Here is a 24,372-nt window from a genome sequence, read left to right on the forward strand (position 1 = left end):
AAGAAGCAAGGAGCAAGTGGAGGATTGTATATAAAGATGAGGGTGTGTTTAGAAAACAAGGGGAGAGGGAGGGAACATGCTACAATATATATCAATCAATCAATGTAGGTAGGCTACTGTAAACCTGATTGATAACAAGCATTAACAGTCTACCAAATAAAAGGTATTTACAAAACATGCATAGTTAAGCCAACATGTATGATTCAAATTCAATGAGATTCATTAAAAAATATATAACACTACTGTTCAAAAGTTTGAGGTCACTTAGAAATGTACTTGTTTTTTAAATAAATATTTTTTTTGTGCATTAAAATAACATCAAATTGATCAGAAATACAGTATAGACATGGTTATTGTTGTAAATGACTATTGTGGCTGGAAACGGCTGATTTTTTATGGAATATCTACATAGGTGTACAGTGGCCCATTATCAGCAACCATCATTCCTGTGTTCCAATGGCACGTTGTCTTCGCTAATCCAAGTTCATCATTTTAAAAGGATAATTGATTATTAGAAAACCCTTTCGCAATTATGTTAGCACAGCTGAAAACTGTTGTTCTGATTAAAGAAGGAATAAAACTGTCCTTCTTTAGACTAGTTGAGTATCTGGAGCATCAGCATTTGTAGGTTCGATTACAGGCCAGAAACAAAGAACTTTCTTCTGAAACTCATCAGTCTATTCTTGTACTGAGAAATGAAGGCTATTCCATGTGAGAAATTGCCAAGGAACTGAAGATCTCGTACAACGCTGTGTACTACTCCCTTCACAGAACAGCACAAACTGGCTCTAACCAGAATAGAAAGTGAAGTGGGAGGCCCCGGTGCAGAACTGAGCAGGAGGACAAGTACATTCGAGTGTCTAGTTTGAGAAACAGACGCCTCACAAGTCCTAAACTGGCAGCTTCATTAAATAGTACCCGTAAAACACCAGTCTCAACGTCAACAGTGAAGAGGCGACTCCGGAGTGCTGGCCTTCTAGGCAGAGTTCCTCTGTCCAGTGTCTGTGTTATTTTGCCCATCTTAATATTTTCTCTTTATTGGCAAGTCTGAGATATGGCTTTTTCTTTGCAACTCTGCCTAGGAGGCCAGCATCCCGGAGTCACCTCTTCACTGTTGACGTTGAGACTGGTGTTTTGTAGGTACTATTTAATGAAGCTGCCAGTTGAGGACTTCCACAGCATTCCGCCAAAACATTCCCCCAACGAGCATTCCCCCAAAACATTCCCCCAACCAGAAACCGTAGATTGATGGCAGCATTCACGCAAAACTGAAAGCGCGAACCACTGCTTTTAATCAGGGCAAGGTGACCAGAAACATGACCGAATACAAACAGTGTAGCTATTCCCTCCGCAAGGCAACCAAACAAGCTAAGATTCAGTATAGAGACAAAGTAGAGTCGCAATTCAACGGCTCAGACACAAGAGGTATGTGGCAGGGTCTACAGTCAATCACAGACTACAAAAGGAAAACCAGCCCCGTCACGGACCACAATGTCTTGCTCGACAGACAAACTAAACATCTTCTTTACTCGCTTTGAGGACAACACAGTGCCACTGACATGGCCCTCTACCAAAACCTGCAGGCTCTCCTTCACTGCAGCCAACGTGAGTAAAACATTCAAACGCGTTAACCCTCGCAAGGCTGCCGGCACAGACGACATCCCTAGCCGCATCCTCAGAGCATGCACAGACCAGTTGGCTGGTGTGTTTACGGACATATTCAATCAATCCTTATTCCAGTCTGCAGTCCCCACATGCTTCAAGAGGGCCACCATTGTTCCTGTTCCCAAGAAAGCGAAGGTAACTGAGCTAAATCACTATCACCCCATAGCACTCACTTCCGTCATCATGAAGTGCTTTGAGAGACTAGTCAAGGACCATTTCACCTCCACCCTACCTGACACCCTAGACCCACTCCAATTTGCTTACCGCCCCAATTGGTCCACAGACGACGCAATCACAATCACACTGCACACTACCCTAACCCATCTGGACAAGAGGAATACCTATGTAAGAATACTGTTCATCGACTACAGCTCAGCATTTAACACCATAGTACCCTCCAAACTCTTCATTAAGCTCGAGACCCTGGGTCTCGACCCCGCCCTGTGCAACTGGGTCCTGGACTTCCTGACGGGCCGCCCCCAGGTGGTGAGGGTAGGTAACATCTCCACCCCACTGATCCTCAACACAGGGGCCCCACAAGGGTGCGTTCTCAGCCCTCTCCAGTACTCCCTGTTCACCCATGACTGTGTGGCCATGCACGCCTCCAACTCAATCATCAAGTTTGCAGACGACACTACAGTGGTAGGCTTGATTACCAACAACGACGAGATGGACTACATGGAGGAGGTGAGGGCCCTCGGAGTGTGTTGTCAGGAAAATAACCTCACACTCAATGTCAACAAAACAAAGGAGATGATCGTGGACTTCAGGAAACAGCAGAGGGAACAGCCCCCTATCCACATCGACGGGACAATAGTGGAGAAGGTGGAGAGTTGTAAGTTCCTCGGCGTACACATCACGGACAAACTGAATTGGTCCACCCACACAGACAGCGTGGTGAAGAAGGCGGAGCAGCGCCTCTTCAACCTCAGGAGGCTGAACAAATTTGGCTTGTCACCAAAAACACACACTTTTACAGATGCACAATCGAGAGCATCCTGTCGGGCTGTATCACCGCTTGGTACGGCAACTGCTCCGCCCACAACCGTAAGGCTCTCCAGAGGGTAGTGAGGTCTGCACAACGCATCACCGGGGGCAAACTACCTGCCCTCCAGGACACCTACACCATCCGATGTCACAGGAAGGCCAAAAAGATCATCAAGGACAACAACCACACGAGTCACTGCCTGTCATGATACCCCGCTATCATCCAGAAGGCGAGGTCAGTACAGATGCATCAAAGAGGGGACCGAGAGACTGAAAAACAGCTTCTATCTCAAGGCCACCAGACTGTTAAACAGCCATCACCAACATTGAGTGGCTGCTGCCAACATACTGACTCTTCTCCAGCCACTTTAATAATGAAAAATGTATGTAATAAATGTATCACTAGTCACTTTAAACAATGCCACTTTATATAATGTTTACATACCCTACATTACTCATCTCAAATGTTTATACTGTACTCTATACCATCTACTGCATCTTGCCTATGCCGTTCGGCTTTCGCTCATTCATATATTTTTAAGTACATATTGTTATTCATTCCTTTACACTTGTATGTATAAGTTAGTTTTTGTGAAATTGTTAGGTTAGATTACTTGTTAGATATTACTGCATGGTCGGAACTAGAAGCACAAGCATTTCGCTACACTCGCATTAACATCTGCTAACCATGTGTATGTGACAAATACAATTTGATTTGATGAACAAAGACATTTCTAAGTGACCACAAACTTTTGAACGGTAGTCTATATACAGTATGTTATTGTAAGATTCAAAACATAATAGGCTGAATATTAAAATGTGCTATTATGGCCATATACATGGAGGCTTTAGAACGTATTGTCTGTCATCAAAGGAATTTATTAGACCTAGTTTGATATTGGAGTAGCCTAGGAGTAAACAAAAAACTTGTGTTTGTTTGTGTTCTAAATGTAAAGTGAAATCATCAGTGGAGTGTAGAGCAGAGCACTAGCCTAAATAAAGCTATATTTGATCAAATTACCGCTTGGAATAGCGGTAATGGAATGAAACCAACAAAACTCTCCAGCGGTTCCAAACCCTTGTTCTTGACAGAGCTCGGGGCGCACATAACGTCTGAATAAGACGCACCGGAGACTCTTACCGTCATGCTGTGGTTGCACTGCACTCCAAATTGTGTTTTCTAGTCAGAGCGTGGCACCAAACGGGCTTATTATGAAAATTGTATTTTCTTTTGAATATACCTCAGTGAATATTTTATTATACGTGAATGAATATGTTTCAAAGTAAGTGTTTGGCGACACCTTTGGATGAGCAAAGTGCATAGCATGTCAGAACAGCTCGTAACATGAGCCTGTAATTAACATGTGTTTGTTAATTAATTAATTCAGCCTGAAAATTATAATATATTTGAAGCAGGGCACATTCTCATTTTAAGCTTTGAGAATTGCTCGATGGAAATGTTGTAGCCCTAAGCCTGAATGTTCCTCTAAAATTGCTACATGAAAAGTGGCCTGTCTCAGTCTCCATAACAGGCCCCGTGGGTAGCCTGACATGATTGTAGGCTACTGATTTACCCTTCTGTACTTCTCCCGCTCAACCACACTTCCGTTCCTTCTGTCTTTTGATTTCTACTTGTCCCACGCCGAGATATGTTCTCTTTCATCATGTTGTTTTGGCTAGGATAATATCCGCCCCCCCGCATTTCGCGTTCCGTTTCATTTTCCCCTGTCACTTTCTCTCCGAGTGTTTGTTCCCCGGTTGGCGGGTGTCAGCGGCGGCTCCCCCGCATCAGATGGGGCATTGTTGGAGAGTAATGATGTGGGAACACCTGCCTCTCCAGAGAAAACCTATATTTTTTTTCAGTCCATACATGTACAAGGAAACATACAAAACCAAGTGACGTGCACGACTGTGCCAGTCTATAGCAATTCAACAGAATAGAGACCACGTGTTCTAAAAATGTCTTTGAGCGGGACCTAGTTGCTATATTATTCAAGAGAACTATACATGCTCTAGTCATTCTCATTCCAGTGGAGATGTCCACTGAGACAGGCTTCTGTAGACAGGTATACTGCCGTCTTGCTGAAACATGTTGCACTCCAGTTCACAGCATAGTTTATCATTGACTGCAGGTCAAGTAGCATCAGCTAGTCACCCAACTATAGACTTAATGTAATAACCAATGTGTGTGGTTATGGGTATACTTATCACTATATTGTGAATGGATATTCTTAGGAAACAGAATCAGCAATGATAAATACTTGGTGTAAGGTAATAACAACGATTCCTAACAATTATTCCAATGTGATATGTGAGGTAAAAGTGTAGCTGGTCATCTTTTTGTAAGCCTACTCCAATCCTACAACCTTTAGCTACTGACATGAGGTCAGAAGCCAGACCCTATGCCAGTGTCTAAGGGCAGCCCTCAACTTTACCCGGTGACATTAGAAGGGAAATCTGATTCTAGGTCAGTGCCTAGGGGCCAGAGCTATCCAAACACAACCATGGAGGCAGAAAGCCCTCATGCGACTGACCTCACTGTAGTCTAGTAGTCCTTGGGCCATCCTGTTGAACCAGCAACATCCATGAATGCGTATGCTTTTTACCCATAAATGCCTCAAAGGCCAAAATAAAACGCTGTTCACTGGCATTTCAAATGAAGAGCGCTTCAAATTTCCAAACGGTATTTTGATGAAGCATGACTGTTTTATGGACTTTTGGCGACACCGTTTTGACCTCAGCCTTTACACCTAGCAGCTAGGACACACAAATAGCCTGTAAAAAGCCAAACGGTTGCTGGAGAAGGAGCTGCTGTGAAGACTTGAATAATCAGTTTAATAACATTATCCTCGCTGTGCTCTGTAGCGCATGGACGGTACCCTTTAACAGAGTGTCATCATTAAACCACAGCATCTCCTTCCCGTTATTAACGGCAGCCTACCTTCAACCAGCCACACATAGTAAAACATCAACAGACAGTCCAGGCGTAATTAAATAAATAGTTATGAAAAGAGCCGTTATAGTGATAAGCGGTGAAGCAAACACGTTAAGGTCAGAAGGCAACAGAGGAGAAAATGAAAGAATGAAGTTGTAGCCTGGCTGGGAGAGGGAGAGTTATTAATGGTGCTGTAGGATGCAGTGGGGAATGAACCATGTGTAACCACATACATAGCCTTACTTAAAACAATGGGTAGATGCCTCAAGGTTGTCTGTCGGTCTTCTGTTATTGACTGGGCATATCGTATGTAGGCTCTCTCTCCGTGGTTAGATGGCGTGTGTGAGGTGCAGTAAAGGTCAGCTGTAGAGGAAGGCCTTGCAGAATGGATAGGAAGTGGAGGGAACTGAGGTTACAGAGAGGATAGGAGGTCAAGAGGCCATTGGATTTACTGTATGTGTTCAAGCTTGTACCAGCATCCAGCTTTCACAGCATTGTCAATACTCCTCCCCCTCTCGATATGTCCTACATTTAAATCAATGATAAAAGACACTGGGGAATTACTATTAGAATGTCTCAAAGGAACTTTATATCATGAATATTAAAAGTACAGGAAATACAGCAAATAGATAGCTCTGAGGGTAATGTTTGAAAGTGCTTTAGTTGTCATTGGAATATAGAGATAGAAAATAATCTACAAGTGTACATCTTGTCTGTATACTTTGAAGTGCGTCACCACTAGTATGCTACATAAGGTTATACATTTCCTTGAGAGAAAAAATCCACACCAATATTCTACACCACGTAAAAGCATTGAGGGGAAAAGGCACATTTGTGATACAGCAGTCACATCATACTTGCAACGTAAGAGACATTCCTTTTTGTGAGCCCAAGGCTGCAAAAGTGGTGGTGGTGGTGAGCAGTTTATCTCAAGGTAACCTCCTGAAACCGGTCTGCAGCTGCTCAGGGTTCACACAGTACAAAAGACTCCTCCCCCTCGCCTTGCCTCAGATAAGAAAGTGAATGTCAATTTTGCAGGTTGCGAGATCAATAAAGAGAAAATTGCACACCTTTTGTTCAAGAACACTTCAGCCAACCCCGCTGGAAGCAAACCACCCCAGTAAAACAATAATTTGTCTCCCTCCTCTTACACGCAGCCAGCCTTTGATAATAGCTTCGATTTTACTCTGCATCCTGGCTCACTGCAACTCTGCATCCATAACCCAGGCACCTCTCCTCCCACCTCGACATCTTCCCTCCTTCCTATTCCTCACTCCCTTGCCCCCTTTACCATCTTTCTCCATTTGTTCCCCTACTTCTCCTCTCCATCTCTTGGCGCGGTCACACCAGTGGTTGTTTGTCTCCACTGGTAGAGGCCAGAGACTCCACACTGGCTGTGTAGATGGGCTTCTTCTGAGAGTGGTCATCACTGGAGGTAGAGAGAGGAGGAGGAGAGAAAGAGTGAGTTGCACCATTATGTGTAAATGGACTGCCCAGAGACCCACAGAGGAGAGAAAGATAGAGAGTTGCACCATTATGTGTAAATGGACTGCTCAGAGAACCCCAGAGGAGAGAAAGATAGAGAGTTGCACCATTATGTGTAAATGGACTGCTCAGAGACCCACAGAGGAGAGAAAGATAGAGAGTTGCACCATTATGTGTAAATGGACTGCTCAGAGAACCCCAGAGGAGAGAAAGATAGAGAGTTGCACCATTATGTGTAAATGGAATGCCCAGAGAACCACAGAGGAGAGAAAGATAGAGTTGCACCATTATGTGTAAATGGAATGCCCAGAGAACCACAGAGGAGAGAAAGATAGAGAGTTGCACCATTATGTGTAAATGGAATGCTCAGAGAACCACAGAGGAGAGAAAGACAAGTAAAAGAGAAGAAATAGACTGCCAACCAGTAATCTACAGAATATACTGTAGGTCAAACACACAGATGTAGAGAGCAACCTAACCTCAATAGCTTCCATATATAGGACAGAATACCTATTACAGCAAGCATGTACTGTACTCTGATATGAGGTTGACCAACATAAGTTGTGGGTCACAATGTGTCTGATTACTGTGTATTTATTATGATTTTAACAGTACATACTATATGACCACAGTATCCTTACATGTTTTGCAAGAGTCTGGTGAAAACACATCCACATGAAAAAAATACTATAGTATAAATACTATAGTATGCATTGCAGTGATTTTGAGGACTACAGTCTGCAAAACACTACAGTGAATACTGTAGTACTTAGTAGAAGTATACTGTAGTATCTACTGTTAACTCTATCTACAGTATAAATACAGTAGTTAAACAAAACGTGGAGTATATACTACAGTAATTAATGTAGTGTTTTTGCAGACATTACTGTAGTGTCCACTATAGTGTTTTGTTTTATTATATTTTACATAGAAGTGGAGGCTTTCACTTAGAAGAAACCTACTAGAGAACCTGTAAGTAGGTAGGACTGGGGTCTGAACGTCAGCTTTTTTCTCTAACCTGTAAGTAGGTAGGACTGGGGTCTGAACGTCAGCTCTTTTCTCTAACCTGTAAGTAGGTAGGACTGGGGTCTGAACGTCAGCTCTTTTCTCTAACCTGTAAGTAGGTAGGACTGGGGTCTGAACGTCAGCTCTTTTCTCTAACCTGTAAGTAGGTAGGACTGGGGTCTGAACGTCAGCTCTTTTCTCTAACCTGTAAGCAGGTAGGACTGGGGTCTGAACGTCAGCTCTTTTCTCTAACCTGTAAGTAGGTAGGACTGGGGTCTGAACGTCAGCTCTTTTCTCTAACCTGTAAGTAGGTAGGACTGGGGTCTGAACGTCAGCTCTTTTCTCTAACCTGTAAGTAGGTAGGACTGGGGTCTGAACGTCAGCTCTTTTCTCTAACCTGTAAGTAGGTAGGACTGGGGTCTGAACGTCAGCTCTTTTCTCTAACCTGTAAGTAGGGTAGGACTGGGGTCTGAACGTCAGCTCTTTTCTCTAACCTGTAAGTAGGTAGGACTGGGGTCTGAACGTCAGCTCTTTTCTCTAACCTGTAAGTAGGTAGGACTGGGGTCTGAACGTCAGCTCTTTTCTCTAACCTGTAAGTAGGTAGGACTGGGGTCTGAACGTCAGCTCTTTTCTCTAACCTGTAAGTAGGTAGGACTGGGGTCTGAACGTCAGCTCTTTTCTCTAACCTGTAAGTAGGTAGGACTGGGGTCTGAACGTCAGCTCTTTTCTCTAACCTGTAAGTAGGTAGGACTGGGGTCTGAACGTCAGCTCTTTTCTCTAACCTGTATGGAACACAATATATGGTCTATACTTGGCATGTAGGTTTTTTACTTATAGGTGGCACAAATTGGGATAGGGGAATGGGTAGGGAATATGCTAATTAAATATTGTAGTATTTACTTTAGTTTTAAAAAGTGTTGTGTTTTTACGGACATTACTGTAGCATTTACTATAGTATTCTACAAAATACTACACATGATTGAGGGATACTACAGTGTGTAGTGTAGTATTCTACAGTATACCACAGAATTCTATAGTAAGTACTGTAGTATTTTATAATAAATTGTAGTATTATTTCATGTGGGCAGGGAAGAGATCAGTCAGCGACTGAGTCTAGCTGGTCACCGCCACTGGGACATAGCGGTCTACAAGAACACTAACACACACAGTAAATCCACCTTAGCCTTGGTACTATCGTAAGAGTCAGAGTGAAATATAAGGCAATAGATATAATATATTGGCCTGGCTATAATCTGGGATAAATGGAAGAGGGGAGGGGAAGGAGATAAGAGAACGGAGGGGGCACCACACACACACACACACACACACACACAGAGAGAGAGAGAGGTGAGGAGGGCACTGTGCCACAGAGCTCAGCACTCACATGGGTCCCTTGGTGCTCTTGGCCTGCTTGGCCCTGCGGACCAAGAAGACGGTGATAGACAGGATGAGCACCAGGAGAACCACCCCCGCCACGGAGGTCATCAACACCAGGTTGGTGGAGTCGTACCAGGCTTGGTTGAGACGGCCGTTGGTGGCTGCAGGCCGGAGAGTCAGACACACTACAGGCTTTAATAGCGGATGATTCACAGACAGATTATTTTGTTAGCCTAGCTCAACACTGTCCATGTTGTCGTGTATCCAACTCTACTGGATAAAATGGTTATAATCTGACCCTGCTGGTCATCTATGAAAGTTTGAATGTCTTGAAAAACGATCTGGCCTTAATGGCCACATGCATCTCCACCCGGTACAGCCAGAAGAGCCTGATTCCTCTCTAGGTTTCTTCCTAGGTTCCTGCTTTTTAGGGAGTTTTTCCTAGCCTCTGTGCTACTTCATCTGCATAGCTTGCTCTCTGCGGTTTTAGGCTGGGTGTCTGTAAAGCACTGTGACAACTGCTGATGTAAAAAGGGCTGTATTAAATACATTTGATTGTTTGAAAATAGTGTAAAATGAAGAGCAAATGATTGTTTACTTTGATTATTCACTTTGATTATTCACTTCCCCTTCATACTGAAGCAGTGTCTTCACTGTTATAATTGACATGCATCCAGTTTGATTGGCGCAACTGATTTGGAGGATAGATAATTGAAACGATTGTAATCGCAATGATTAAAATTGACACTATATTGGCGATATGATCGTGTGGAAAAACCCGTGACCATTAATGATGCGTAATCATCTCGCAGGTCGCTGATAAAAAATGAACAATGATCAGTATGATAAATTGGATTAGCTGTAACGTAATGAGTCCTCTTCTTCAGTGACATATTTAGTGTCCTAAGACACGTCCTCTGCAGTGGCCAGTTCCTCTCCTCCATCACATAGCCGTAAGACCCTCGCCTTCACGGGAGCCTCTCGCTTGACACTCCCCTGTACCCCTCCTCTACATATGTGCATTGGCCCTAACATCTGTACCTCTCACCCTCCCTCTTGTCCTTCCTGCATTCTAACCACTACACATAATGTCCCTCTTCATAATCCCTGACCCCCGTAGTACCCCCCCCCCCCCCTTCCTAACCCCTGACCCTCTACCTACCTGTCAGCACAGTTATGGAGATGGTGCTGCTCTTCTTCAGGCTGGACAGGGTGGGATGCTCAGCCATGCAGGTGTAGTCTCCACCATCCTCCATCCTCACATTCTTCAGCCTCAGCTTGGAGGAGGGCACGATCCAGTCCTCTCCCTGTTAGAGGGAAGGATGGTGGGTGAGAGAGAGAGAGAGGAGAGAGAGAGAGAGAGAGAGAGAGGGAGGGGTGCGAATGGAGGAGAAAGCGAGCGAACGAGTCAAGAAAACGTTTCTCAGTGGAGTTACAGTATGCGTGTCCCTTTGAGAGAAGCGATAAACTCCCGGACAAGGTGTATTTACCTGAACAGTAATCCCACTGAATAAATTCCACATAAACCCCATTCACTGACCTAGATGTGGAAATCAGCAAAGAATAGCACGGAAACACTGTTAACAACACATAATGAGAAAACGGGAGGCACAGTGGACACAGAACTAGCTGCTGGGCTATTATTAAGAGGGAGAGTTAGACACAGTAGGGGAGAAATAATAGGAGAAACAGAATAGAAACAAACCAAAAAAAATACATTACACCATACAAATGATTTGGCTCCTGGGATCTCCCATTTTCCTGCCAAGAAAGTACATTTCAATTTGAATGAGGGGCTGAATTAAGAGGATTTCCAGGAAAGACCAGGTTTGGCCAAAACAGCATTCTGTATGCAAATCCACTGGCTCAGATGCTTCTAGCCTCCTGCCTGCCTCCCATTGACATTACTAGAGACCAGGACTGTGCAGTCAGTCAGCTGCTGTCCATCAAATGGCCCATACTGTTTGTTTCTCTGCCCCCATAATTCCTCCCATCCCCATCTTTGAATAATTTCTACCACCTCATTAAACTATTAATCCTCTGAGTGGACAAGCTGCTCTCCAGAAAGAGGAGGGCCCAAACCAGGGAATAACATGAATACTGAGCACCTCTTATGGTGCTGAGAGAGAAAGAGGAGACATAGATGTATAAACAGTTATGCAAATAGTTATGAATGTGTGGACAGAACAGTTCAAAAGGTAGATGGAGGATATTCACAGTGATGGATATTGGAGGGTGGAGGGGTATTCTTTCTAAAGACATTCACATTCAGAAAAATGTATTAAAATGAGGACTAAGTTGATTTTAAAGGTGTGAAATTGCATCAAGTCTGAAATAGTGGACCCACAATGTGCTGAAGTAGTGATACCTTATTTTACCACTAGGGAGCAGCAAATCAATTCACCAAGGTCTTATTGTTGCCTGCATGGCCATTCGGAGTTTGACATTTAGCATTGAGAGGTCTTAATTCCCCTGGGTATTTGGTTTGTGGCTTTGGTAACAGCAAGTTGAATAATTCAACAATGGTTAACTGAACATTGAAAAATCATTAGGAATCTATCAACAGATTGGCTTTCAGGTTGCCACTTGTCTAGACCTCATTAAACTATTAATCCTCTGAGTGGACAAGCTGCTCTCCAGAAAGAGGAGGGCCCAAACCAGGGTATAACATGAATACTGAGCACCTCTTATGGTGCTGAGAGAGAAAGAGGAGCGGGACAGAGAGTGAGAGATCGAGCGATAGAAGGCCAAACTCACATATTTCTGCCAGAAGTATTGTGGTGCCTCAGAGGCTGTGGTGGAGCACTCCACCTCTACGTCTTCGCCTAGTGTCACAAGCAGGTTTTCCTTGATGAACTTCCGGCTGGAGGAGGACACATCGTACACAGACAGCTCACGCATGTCTGAACAGGGGATCAGAAACACAGCAGGTTCAGGCAGAAATCAAGAAGAATGCATGTGTGATGGTTTTAAGAGGTTTGAGTGTGTGTGTGCAGCTGTGCACACAGTGTACAAACATGCATAGACATCAGTCAACAGAGTCATATCCTTGAGTATTCTGCAGTATCGTGCCTCAAATCCTCTACAAATTGCCCATGAGGGAACAATCAGATAATGGTAATTGCCTTCATCTTCCTAAGTCCTAACAATGGTGCACTGTGGAGTGTGAAGGTTCATTTTCTCCCTCTCTACGTCAACGGAACCATCTCCATGTGCCTTGGGCTCTCTCCTTCTGTCCCATTCCCCATTATCGATTGCTCCACGGGCAAAGAAGCCTATCAAAAGACATGACGGACGATTTGATCGCCCCTGTAGCGCAAGGGAAAATAGGCCTCACGCTATGACCACCCTTTCATGTACCTTGTACAGTACAATATGTCTCTTCTTCTGGTTATTTGTATTTCTATTCCCCTGTGAATTTCCATTTCTGGAACATTGTTTTTGAAAACAATGAGGAGAATGGATATACTGTACGGTGGAGTGGATAGCAGGCGCTCCTCCTGGAGAGCTACAACTGGGTGTGCAGGGGTTTGTTCCAGCACTACACTTACCCTCCGGATTCAGCTAATCAAGGTTCTGGGGAGCAGCGGATACAAATCAGGTGTATTAAAGCAGGGTTGTACTAAAAGCCTGCATGCCCAGCAGCTCTCCAGGAGGTTTGGTCTTTCCTGCTGTGCCGACTTATTGGCCATCGCACCATTTTAAAAACAACAAACAAAAAAAAACAGCTGTTACAGACATGCATGTGACTACAGTGCCTTGCAAAAGTATTCTGCCCCCTTGAACTTTGCGACCTTTCGCCACATTTCAGGCTTCAAACATAAAGATATAAAACTGTATTTTTTTGTGAAGAATCAACAACAAGTGGGACACAATCATGAAGTGGAACGACATTTATTGGATATTTCAAACTTTTTTAACAAATCAAAAACTGAAAAATTGGGCGTGCTAAATTATTCAGCCCCTTTACTTTCAGTGCAGCAAACTCTCTCCAGAAGTTCAGTGAGGATCTCTGAATGATCCAATGTTGACCTAAATGACTAATGATGATAAATACAATCCACCTGTGTGTAATCAAGTCTCCATATAAATGCACCTGCACTGTGATAGTCTCAGAGGTCCGTTAAAAGCGCAGAGAGCATCATGAAGAACAAGGAACACACCAGGCAGGTCCGAGATACTGCTGTGAAGAAGTTTAAAGCCGGATTTGGATACAAAAATATTTCCCAAGCTTTAAAACATCCCAAGGAGCACTGTGCAAGCGATAATATTGAAATGGAAGGAGTATCAGACCACTGCAAATCTACCAAGACCTGGCCGTCCCTCTAAGCTTTCAGCTCATACAAGGAGAAGACTGATCAGAGATGCAGCCAAGAGGCCCATGATCACTCTGGATGAACTGCAGAGATCTACAGCTGAGGTGGGAGACTCTGTCCATAGGACAACAATCAGTCGTATATTGCACAAATCTGGCCTTTATGGAAGAGTGGCAAGAAGAAAGCCATTTCTTAAAGATATCCATTAAAAGTGTTGTTTAAAGTTTGCCACAAGCCACCTGGGAGACACACCAAACATGTGGAAGAAGGTGCTCTGGTCAGATGAAACCAAAATGGAACTTTTTGGCAACAATGCAAAACGTTATGTTTGGCGTAAAAGCAACACAGCTGAACACACCATCCCCACTGTCAAACATGGTGGTGGCAGCATCATGGTTTGGGCCTGCTTTTCTTCAGCAGGGACAGGGAAGATGGTTAAAATTGATGGGAAGATGGATGGAGCCAAATACAGGACCATTCTGGAAGAAAACCTGATGGAGTCTGCAAAAGACCTGAGACTGGGACGGAGATTTGTCTTCCAACAAGACAATGATCCAAAACATAATGCAAAATCTACAATGGAATGGTTCAAAAATAAACATATCAAGGTGTTAGAATGGCCAAGTCAAAGTCCAGACCTGATTCCAATCGAGAATCTGTGGAAAGAACTGAAAACTGCTGTTCACAAATGCTCTCCATCCAACCTCACTGAGCTCGAGCTGTTTTGCAAGGAGGAATGGGAAAAAATGTCAGTCTCTCGATGTGCAAAACTGATAGAGACATACCCCAAGCGACTTACAGCTGTAATCACAGCAAAAGGTGGCGCTACAAAGTATTAACTTAAGGGGGCTGAATAATTTTGCAGTTTTTGATTTGTTAAAAAAGTTTGAAATATCCAATAAATGTCGTTCCACTTCATGATTGTGTCCCACTTGTTGTTGATTCTTCACAAAAAAATACAGTTTTATATCTTTATGTTTGAAGCCTGAAATGTGGCAAAAGGTCGCAAAGTTCAAGGGGGCCGAATACTTTCGCAAGGCACTGTATATAGCCCACCCCATACTCACAGTTGATGGTGATAGCCAGGGGCTGGGAGGAGTTGTCGGTTGCCGTGGCGTTGTCTGCGACACAGCGGTAGAGTCCCTGGTGGAAGTAGCTGTGGATGCTGCGGATGGACAGAAGCAGTTGGTTCGCCTCACGCCTCAAGATAACATCAGGGATACATCGGCGGTACATAGGCTCCTCCTCCAGCCGATACCACTTATTCATGTACTGATGAAGAGTAGGAGAGAGAGGAACAGTGAGAGAGAGAAACAGAGATTTACCTCATCTGCAAACAGCAGTCATATGCGGGACTGGCACAGTGATATGAGTAGTAGTGAGAATAATTACCTTCTTGGTCTGCAAACATTGGTAATTTTATATACAATAAAAATGATCAAGCTGAGCCCTGTTGACATAAACATACTGCACTAACTGAAGTCGAGTTCAAGTCATGTTTCGATAAGTGTAGAACCTCAACACGCTTTACTTCACATAGTACAGCAACAGAATTGGCAATCATATAACCCAATTAGAAGTAAAGTCAGAGGTAGAAGTAGCCTGTGTCCTGACCTTGGAAAACTTCTCAAAGTGGACTTGGCTGGTGTTGAGCTCCGAGTCAGAAAGCAGACATTCCAGGGTGACTTCATCGTTCTCCAGAACAGGCTTGTCTGGTCCCTTTATGACCAGGGCCGCTAGACAGCACAGAAGAAGACAACAAGGACCAAATCAACACCATCATCATACACTTTAGTTGTTGTTTAGCTAATCTCGTCCCATGGCTGGTAGTAGACAAGATTATTGTTTAGCCCACCTATTTCTAGAGTCATTCCAGTGGGGTTTCTTTGTTGAGAAGTATTTTGATACACTTCAGTGGATGGGCTGGTGCACCTAACATTAGGCCACATATAGGGCATTAGACCGGGCTGGTGCCCCTAACATTAGGCCACATATAGGGCATTAGACTGGGCTGGTGCCCCTAACATTAGGCCACATATAGGGCATTAGACTGGGCTGGTGCACCTAACATTAGGCCACATATAGGGCATTAGACTGGGCTGGTGCACCTAACATTAGGCCACATATAGGGCATTAGACTGGGCTGGTGCCCCTAACATTAGGCCACATATAGGGCATTAGACTGGGCTGGTGCCCCTAACATTAGGCCACATATAGGGCATTAGACTGGGCTGGTGCCCCTAACATTAGGCCACATATAGGGCATTAGACTGGGCTGGTGCCCCTAACAATTAGGCCACATATAGGGCATTAGACTGGGCTGGTGCCCCTAACAATTAGGCCACATATAGGGCATTAGACTGGGCTGGTGCCCCTAACATTAGGCCACATATAGGGCATTAGACTGGGCTGGTGCCCCTAACATTAGGCCACATATAGGGCATTAGACTGGGCTGGTGCACCTAACATTAGGCCACATATAGGGCATTAGACTGGGCTGGTGAAACTAACATTAGGCCACATATAGGGCATTAGACTGGGCTGGTGCCCCTAACATTAGGCCACATATAGGGCATTAGACTGGGCTGGTGCACCTAACATTAGGCCATATATAGGGCATTAGACTGGGCTGGTGAAACTAACATTAGGCCACATATAGGGCATTAGACTGGGCTGGTGCCCCTAACATTAGGCCACATATAGGGCATTAGACTGGGCTGGTGAAACTAACATTAGGCCACATATAGGGCATTAGACTGGGCTGGTGAAACTAACATTAGGCCACATATAGGGCATTAGACTGGGCTGGTGAAACTAACATTAGGCCACATATAGGGCATTAGACTGGGCTGGTGAAACTAACATTAGGCCACATATAGGGCATTAGACTGGGCTGGTGCCCCTAACATTAGGCCACATATAGGGCATTAGACTGGGCTGGTGAAACTAACATTAGGCCACATATAGGGCATTAGACTGGGCTGGTGCCCCTAACATTAGGCCACCTATAGGGCATTAGACTGGGCTGGTGAAACTAACATTAGGCCACATATAGGGCATTAGACTGGGCTGGTGAAACTAACATTAGGCCACATATAGGGCATTAGACTGGGCTGGTGAAACTAACATTAGGCCACATATAGGGCATTAGACTGGGCTGGTGAAACTAACATTAGGCCACATATAGGGCATTAGACTGGGCTGGTGCCCCTAACATTAGGCCACATATAGGGCATTAGACTGGGCTGGTGCCCCTAACATTAGGCCACATATAGGGCATTAGACTGGGCTGGTGAAACTAACATTAGGCCACATATAGGGCATTAGACTGGGCTGGTGCCCCTAACATTAGGCCACATATAGGGCATTAGACTGGGCTGGTGAAACTAACATTAGGCCACATATAGGGCATTAGACTGGGCTGGTGCCCCTAACATTAGGCCACATATAGGGCATTAGACTGGGCTGGTGCCCCTAACATTAGGCCACATATAGGGCATTAGACTGGGCTGGTGCCCCTAACATTAGGCCACATATAGGGCATTAGACTGGGCTGGTGCCCCTAACATTAGGCCACATATAGGGCATTAGACTGGGCTGGTGCCCCTAACATTAGGCCACATATAGGGCATTAGACTGGGCTGGTGCCCCTAACATTAGGCCACATATAGGGCATTAGACTGGGCTGGTGAAACTAACATTAGGCCACATATAGGGCATTAGACTGGGCTGGTGCCCCTAACATTAGGCCACATATAGGGCATTAGACTGGGCTGGTGAAACTAACATTAGGCCACATATAGGGCATTAGACTGGGCTGGTGCCCCTAACATTAGGCCACATATAGGGCATTAGACTGGGCTGGTGCCCCTAACATTAGGCCACATATAGGGCATTAGACTGGGCTGGTGCCCCTAACATTAGGCCACATATAGGGCATTAGACTGGGCTGGTGCCCCTAACATTAGGCCACATATAGGGCATTAGACTGGGCTGGTGCCCCTAACATTAGGCCACATATAGGGCATTAGACTGGGCTGGTGCCCCTAACATTAGGCCACATATAGGGCATTAGACTGGGCTGGTGAAACTAACATTAGGCCACATATAGGGCATTAGACTGGGCTGGTGAAACTAACATTAGGCCACATATAGGGCATTAGACTGGGCTGGTGAAACTAACATTAGGCCACATATAGGGCATTAGACTGGGCTGGTGAAACTAACATTAGGCCACATATAGGGCATTAGACTGGGCTGGTGAAACTAACATTAGGCCACATATAGGGCATTAGACTGGGCTGGTGAAACTAACATTAGGCCACATATAGGGCATTAGACTGGGCTGGTGCCCCTAACATTAGGCCACATATAGGGCATTAGACTGGGCTGGTGCCCCTAACATTAGGCCACATATAGGGCATTAGACTGGGCTGGTGCCCCTAACATTAGGCCACATAGGGCATTAGACTGGGCTGGTGCCCCTAACATTAGGCCACATAGGGCATTAGACTGGGCTGGTGCCCCTAACATTAGGCCACATATAGGGCATTAGACTGGGCTGGTGAAACTAACATTAGGCCACATATAGGGCATTAGACTGGGCTGGTGCCCCTAACATTAGGCCACATATAGGGCATTAGACTGGGCTGGTGCCCCTAACATTAGGCCACATAGGGCATTAGACTGGGCTGGTGCCCCTAACATTAGGCCACATATAGGGCATTAGACTGGGCTGGTGCCCCTAACATTAGGCCACATAGGGCATTAGACTGGGCTGGTGCCCCTAACATTAGGCCACATAGGGCATTAGACTGGGCTGGTGCCCCTAACATTAGGCCACATATAGGGCATTAGACTGGGCTGGTGCACCTAACATTAGGCCACATATAGGGCATTAGACTGGGCTGGTGCACCTAACATTAGGCCACATATAGGGCATTAGACTGGGCTGGTGCACCTAACATTAGGCCACATATAGGGCATTAGACTGGGCTGGTGCACCTAACATTAGGCCACATATAGGGCATTAGACTGGGCTGGTGCACCTAACATTAGGCCACATATAGGGCATTAGACTGGGCTGGTGCCCCTAACATTAGGCCACATATAGGGCATTAGACTGGGCTGGTGAAACTAACATTAGGCCACATATAGGGCATTAGACTGGGCTGGTGAAACTAACATTAGGCCACATATAGGGCATTAGACTGGGCTGGTGCCCCTAACATTAGGCCACATATAGGGCATTAGACTGGGCTGGTGCCCCTAACATTAGGCCACATATAGGGCATTAGACTGGGCTGGTGCCCCTAACATTAGGCCACATATAGGGCATTAGACTGGGCTGGTGCCCCTAACATTAGGCCACATATAGGGCATTAGACTGGGCTGGTGCCCCTAACATTAGGCCACATATAGGGCATTAGACTGGGCTGGTGCCCCTAACATTAGGCCACATATAGGGCATTAGACTGGGCTGGTGCCCCTAACATTAGGCCACATATAGGGCATTAGACTGGGCTGGTGAAACTAACATTAGGCCACATATAGGGCATTAGACTGGGCTGGTGCCCCTAACATTAGGCCACATATAGGGCATTAGACTGGGCTGGTGCCCCTAACATTAGGCCACATATAGGGCATTAGACTGGGCTGGTGCCCCTAACATTAGGCCACATATAGGGCATTAGACTGGGCTGGTGCCCCTAACATTAGGCCACATATAGGGCATTAGACTGGGCTGGTGAAACTAACATTAGGCCACATATAGGGCATTAGACTGGGCTGGTGCACCTAACATTAGGCCACATATAGGGCATTAGACTGGGCTGGTGCACCTAACATTAGGCCACATATAGGGCATTAGACTGGGCTGGTGCCCCTAACATTAGGCCACATATAGGGCATTAGACTGGGCTGGTGCCCCTAACATTAGGCCACATATAGGGCATTAGACTGGGCTGGTGCCCCTAACATTAGGCCACATAGGGCATTAGACTGGGCTGGTGCCCCTAACATTAGGCCACATATAGGGCATTAGACTGGGCTGGTGCACCTAACATTAGGCCACATATAGGGCATTAGACTGGGCTGGTGAAACTAACATTAGGCCACATATAGGGCATTAGACTGGGCTGGTGCCCCTAACATTAGGCCACATAGGGCATTAGACTGGGCTGGTGAAACTAACATTAGGCCACATATAGGGCATTAGACTGGGCTGGTGCACCTAACATTAGGCCACATATAGGGCATTAGACTGGGCTGGTGAAACTAACATTAGGCCACATAGGGCATTAGACTGGGCTGGTGCACCTAACATTAGGCCACATATAGGGCATTAGACTGGGCTGGTGAAACTAACATTAGGCCACATATAGGGCATTAGACTGGGCTGGTGCCCCTAACATTAGGCCACATATAGGGCATTAGACTGGGCTGGTGCACCTAACATTAGGCCACATATAGGGCATTAGACTGGGCTGGTGCACCTAACATTAGGCCACATAGGGCATTAGACTGGGCTGGTGCACCTAACATTAGGCCACATATAGGGCATTAGACTGGGCTGGTGAAACTAACATTAGGCCACATATAGGGCATTAGACTGGGCTGGTGCCCCTAACATTAGGCCACATATAGGGCATTAGACTGGGCTGGTGAAACTAACATTAGGCCATATATAGGGCATTAGACTGGGCTGGTGAAACTAACATTAGGCCACATATAGGGCATTAGACTGGGCTGGTGAAATTAACATTAGGCCACATATAGGGCATTAGACTGGGCTGGTGCACCTAACATTAGGCCACATATAGGGCATTAGACTGGGCTGGTGAAACTAACATTAGGCCACATATAGGGCATTAGACTGGGCTGGTGCCCCTAACATTAGGCCACATATAGGGCATTAGACTGGGCTGGTGAAACTAACATTAGGCCACATATAGGGCATTAGACTGGGCTGGTGCACCTAACATTAGGCCACATATAGGGCATTAGACTGGGCTGGTGAAACTAACATTAGGCCACATATAGGGCATTAGACTGGGCTGGTGAAACTAACATTAGGCCACATATAGGGCATTAGACTGGGCTGGTGCACCTAACATTAGGCCACATATAGGGCATTAGACTGGGCTGGTGCCCCTAACATTAGGCCACATAGGGCATTAGACTGGGCTGGTGAAACTAACATTAGGCCACATATAGGGCATTAGACTGGGCTGGTGCCCCTAACATTAGGCCACATAGGGCATTAGACTGGGCTGGTGCCCCTAACATTAGGCCACATATAGGGCATTAGACTGGGCTGGTGAAACTAACATTAGGCCACATATAGGGCATTAGACTGGGCTGGTGCCCCTAACATTAGGCCACATAGGGCATTAGACTGGGCTGGTGAAACTAACATTAGGCCACATATAGGGCATTAGACTGGGCTGGTGCCCCTAACATTAGGCCACATATAGGGCATTAGACTGGGCTGGTGAAACTAACATTAGGCCACATATAGGGCATTAGACTGGGCTGGTGCACCTAACATTAGGCCACATATAGGGCATTAGACTGGGCTGGTGCCCCTAACATTAGGCCACATAGGGCATTAGACTGGGCTGGTGAAACTAACATTAGGCCACATATAGGGCATTAGACTGGGCTGGTGCCCCTAACATTAGGCCACATAGGGCATTAGACTGGGCTGGTGAAACTAACATTAGGCCACATATAGGGCATTAGACTGGGCTGGTGCCCCTAACATTAGGCCACATATAGGGCATTAGACTGGGCTGGTGCACCTAACATTAGGCCACATATAGGGCATTAGACTGGGCTGGTGCCCCTAACATTAGGCCACATATAGGGCATTAGACTGGGCTGGTGCCCCTAACATTAGGCCACATATAGGGCATTAGACTGGGCTGGTGCACCTAACATTAGGCCACATAGGGCATTAGACTGGGCTGGTGCCCCTAACATTAGGCCACATAGGGCATTAGACTGGGCTGGTGCCCCTAACATTAGGCCACATATAGGGCATTAGACTGGGCTGGTGCACCTAACATTAGGCCACATATAGGGCATTAGACTGGGCTGGTGCACCTAACATTAGGCCACAGATAGGGCATTAGACTGGGCTGGTGCCCCTAACATTAGGCCACATAGGGCATTAGACTGGGCTGGTGCCCCTAACATTAGGCCATATAGGGCATTAGACTGGGCTGGTGAAACTAACATTAGGCCACATATAGGGCATTAGACTGGGCTGGTGCCCCTAACATTAGGCCACATATAGGGCATTAGACTGGGCTGGTGCCCCTAACATTAGGCCACATAGGGCATTAGACTGGGCTGGTGAAACTAACATTAGGCCACATATAGGGCATTAGACTGGGCTGGTGCACCTAACATTAGGCCACATATAGGGCATTAGACTGGGCTGGTGCACCTAACATTAGGCCACATATAGGGCATTAGACTGGGCTGGTGCCCCTAACATTAGGCCACATAGGGCATTAGACTGGGCTGGTGCCCCTAACATTAGGCCATATAGGGCATTAGACTGGGCTGGTGAAACTAACATTAGGCCATATAGGGCATTAGACTGGGCTGGTGCACCTAACATTAGGCCACATATAGGGCATTAGACTGGGCTGGTGCACCTAACATTAGGCCACATATAGGGCATTAGACTGGGCTGGTGCCCCTAACATTAGGCCACATAGGGCATTAGACTGGGCTGGTGCCCCTAACATTAGGCCATATAGGGCATTAGACTGGGCTGGTGCCCCTAACATTAGGCCACATATAGGGCATTAGACTGGGCTGGTGCCCCTAACATTAGGCCACATATAGGGCATTAGACTGGGCTGGTGCCCCTAACATTAGGCCACATATAGGGCATTAGACTGGGCTGGTGCCCCTAACATTAGGCCACATATAGGGCATTAGACTGGGCTGGTGCCCCTAACATTAGGCCACATAGGGCATTAGACTGGGCTGGTGCCCCTAACATTAGGCCACATATAGGGCATTAGACTGGGCTGGTGCACCTAACATTAGGCCACATATAGGGCATTAGACTGGGCTGGTGAAACTAACATTAGGCCACATATAGGGCATTAGACTGGGCTGGTGCCCCTAACATTAGGCCACATAGGGCATTAGACTGGGCTGGTGAAACTAACATTAGGCCACATATAGGGCATTAGACTGGGCTGGTGCACCTAACATTAGGCCACATATAGGGCATTAGACTGGGCTGGTGAAACTAACATTAGGCCACATAGGGCATTAGACTGGGCTGGTGCACCTAACATTAGGCCACATATAGGGCATTAGACTGGGCTGGTGAAACTAACATTAGGCCACATATAGGGCATTAGACTGGGCTGGTGCCCCTAACATTAGGCCACATATAGGGCATTAGACTGGGCTGGTGCACCTAACATTAGGCCACATATAGGGCATTAGACTGGGCTGGTGCACCTAACATTAGGCCACATAGGGCATTAGACTGGGCTGGTGCACCTAACATTAGGCCACATATAGGGCATTAGACTGGGCTGGTGAAACTAACATTAGGCCACATATAGGGCATTAGACTGGGCTGGTGCCCCTAACATTAGGCCACATATAGGGCATTAGACTGGGCTGGTGAAACTAACATTAGGCCATATATAGGGCATTAGACTGGGCTGGTGAAACTAACATTAGGCCACATATAGGGCATTAGACTGGGCTGGTGAAATTAACATTAGGCCACATATAGGGCATTAGACTGGGCTGGTGCACCTAACATTAGGCCACATATAGGGCATTAGACTGGGCTGGTGAAACTAACATTAGGCCACATATAGGGCATTAGACTGGGCTGGTGCCCCTAACATTAGGCCACATATAGGGCATTAGACTGGGCTGGTGAAACTAACATTAGGCCACATATAGGGCATTAGACTGGGCTGGTGCACCTAACATTAGGCCACATATAGGGCATTAGACTGGGCTGGTGAAACTAACATTAGGCCACATATAGGGCATTAGACTGGGCTGGTGAAACTAACATTAGGCCACATATAGGGCATTAGACTGGGCTGGTGCACCTAACATTAGGCCACATATAGGGCATTAGACTGGGCTGGTGCCCCTAACATTAGGCCACATAGGGCATTAGACTGGGCTGGTGAAACTAACATTAGGCCACATATAGGGCATTAGACTGGGCTGGTGCCCCTAACATTAGGCCACATAGGGCATTAGACTGGGCTGGTGAAACTAACATTAGGCCACATATAGGGCATTAGACTGGGCTGGTGCCCCTAACATTAGGCCACATATAGGGCATTAGACTGGGCTGGTGCACCTAACATTAGGCCACATATAGGGCATTAGACTGGGCTGGTGCCCCTAACATTAGGCCACATATAGGGCATTAGACTGGGCTGGTGCCCCTAACATTAGGCCACATATAGGGCATTAGACTGGGCTGGTGCACCTAACATTAGGCCACATAGGGCATTAGACTGGGCTGGTGCCCCTAACATTAGGCCACATAGGGCATTAGACTGGGCTGGTGCCCCTAACATTAGGCCACATATA

General features: G+C 46.0%; 1 protein-coding gene across 2 annotated transcripts in view; it reads right to left on the bottom strand.

Annotated features, from left to right (window-relative positions):
• Positions 1-6,153: 6,153 nt before the first annotated feature.
• Positions 6,154-24,372, bottom strand: part of LOC110534479 (cell surface glycoprotein MUC18) — a 29,530-nt gene continuing 11,311 nt past the window's right edge. The window contains exons 2-7 of one of the 2 annotated variants that reach the window (XM_036942515.2): positions 15,385-15,506; positions 14,838-15,042; positions 12,212-12,357; positions 10,617-10,761; positions 9,462-9,615; positions 6,154-7,016 (exon numbers count right to left, since the gene is read on the bottom strand). In XM_036942515.2, the coding sequence (XP_036798410.2) occupies positions 6,929-7,016; positions 9,462-9,615; positions 10,617-10,761; positions 12,212-12,357; positions 14,838-15,042; positions 15,385-15,506 (860 nt within the window). In that variant the 3' untranslated portion in view covers positions 6,154-6,928. Of the gene's footprint in view, positions 7,017-9,461; positions 9,647-10,616; positions 10,762-12,211; positions 12,358-14,837; positions 15,043-15,384; positions 15,507-24,372 lie in introns of both variants that reach the window. The other variant, XM_090192801.1, reaches the window with a different exon arrangement.

The sequence above is a fragment of the Oncorhynchus mykiss genome, chromosome 2 (genome assembly GCF_057628025.1).
Source record: "Oncorhynchus mykiss isolate SJ-2025 chromosome 2, ASM5762802v1, whole genome shotgun sequence".
Taxonomy (NCBI): domain Eukaryota; kingdom Metazoa; phylum Chordata; class Actinopteri; order Salmoniformes; family Salmonidae; genus Oncorhynchus; species Oncorhynchus mykiss.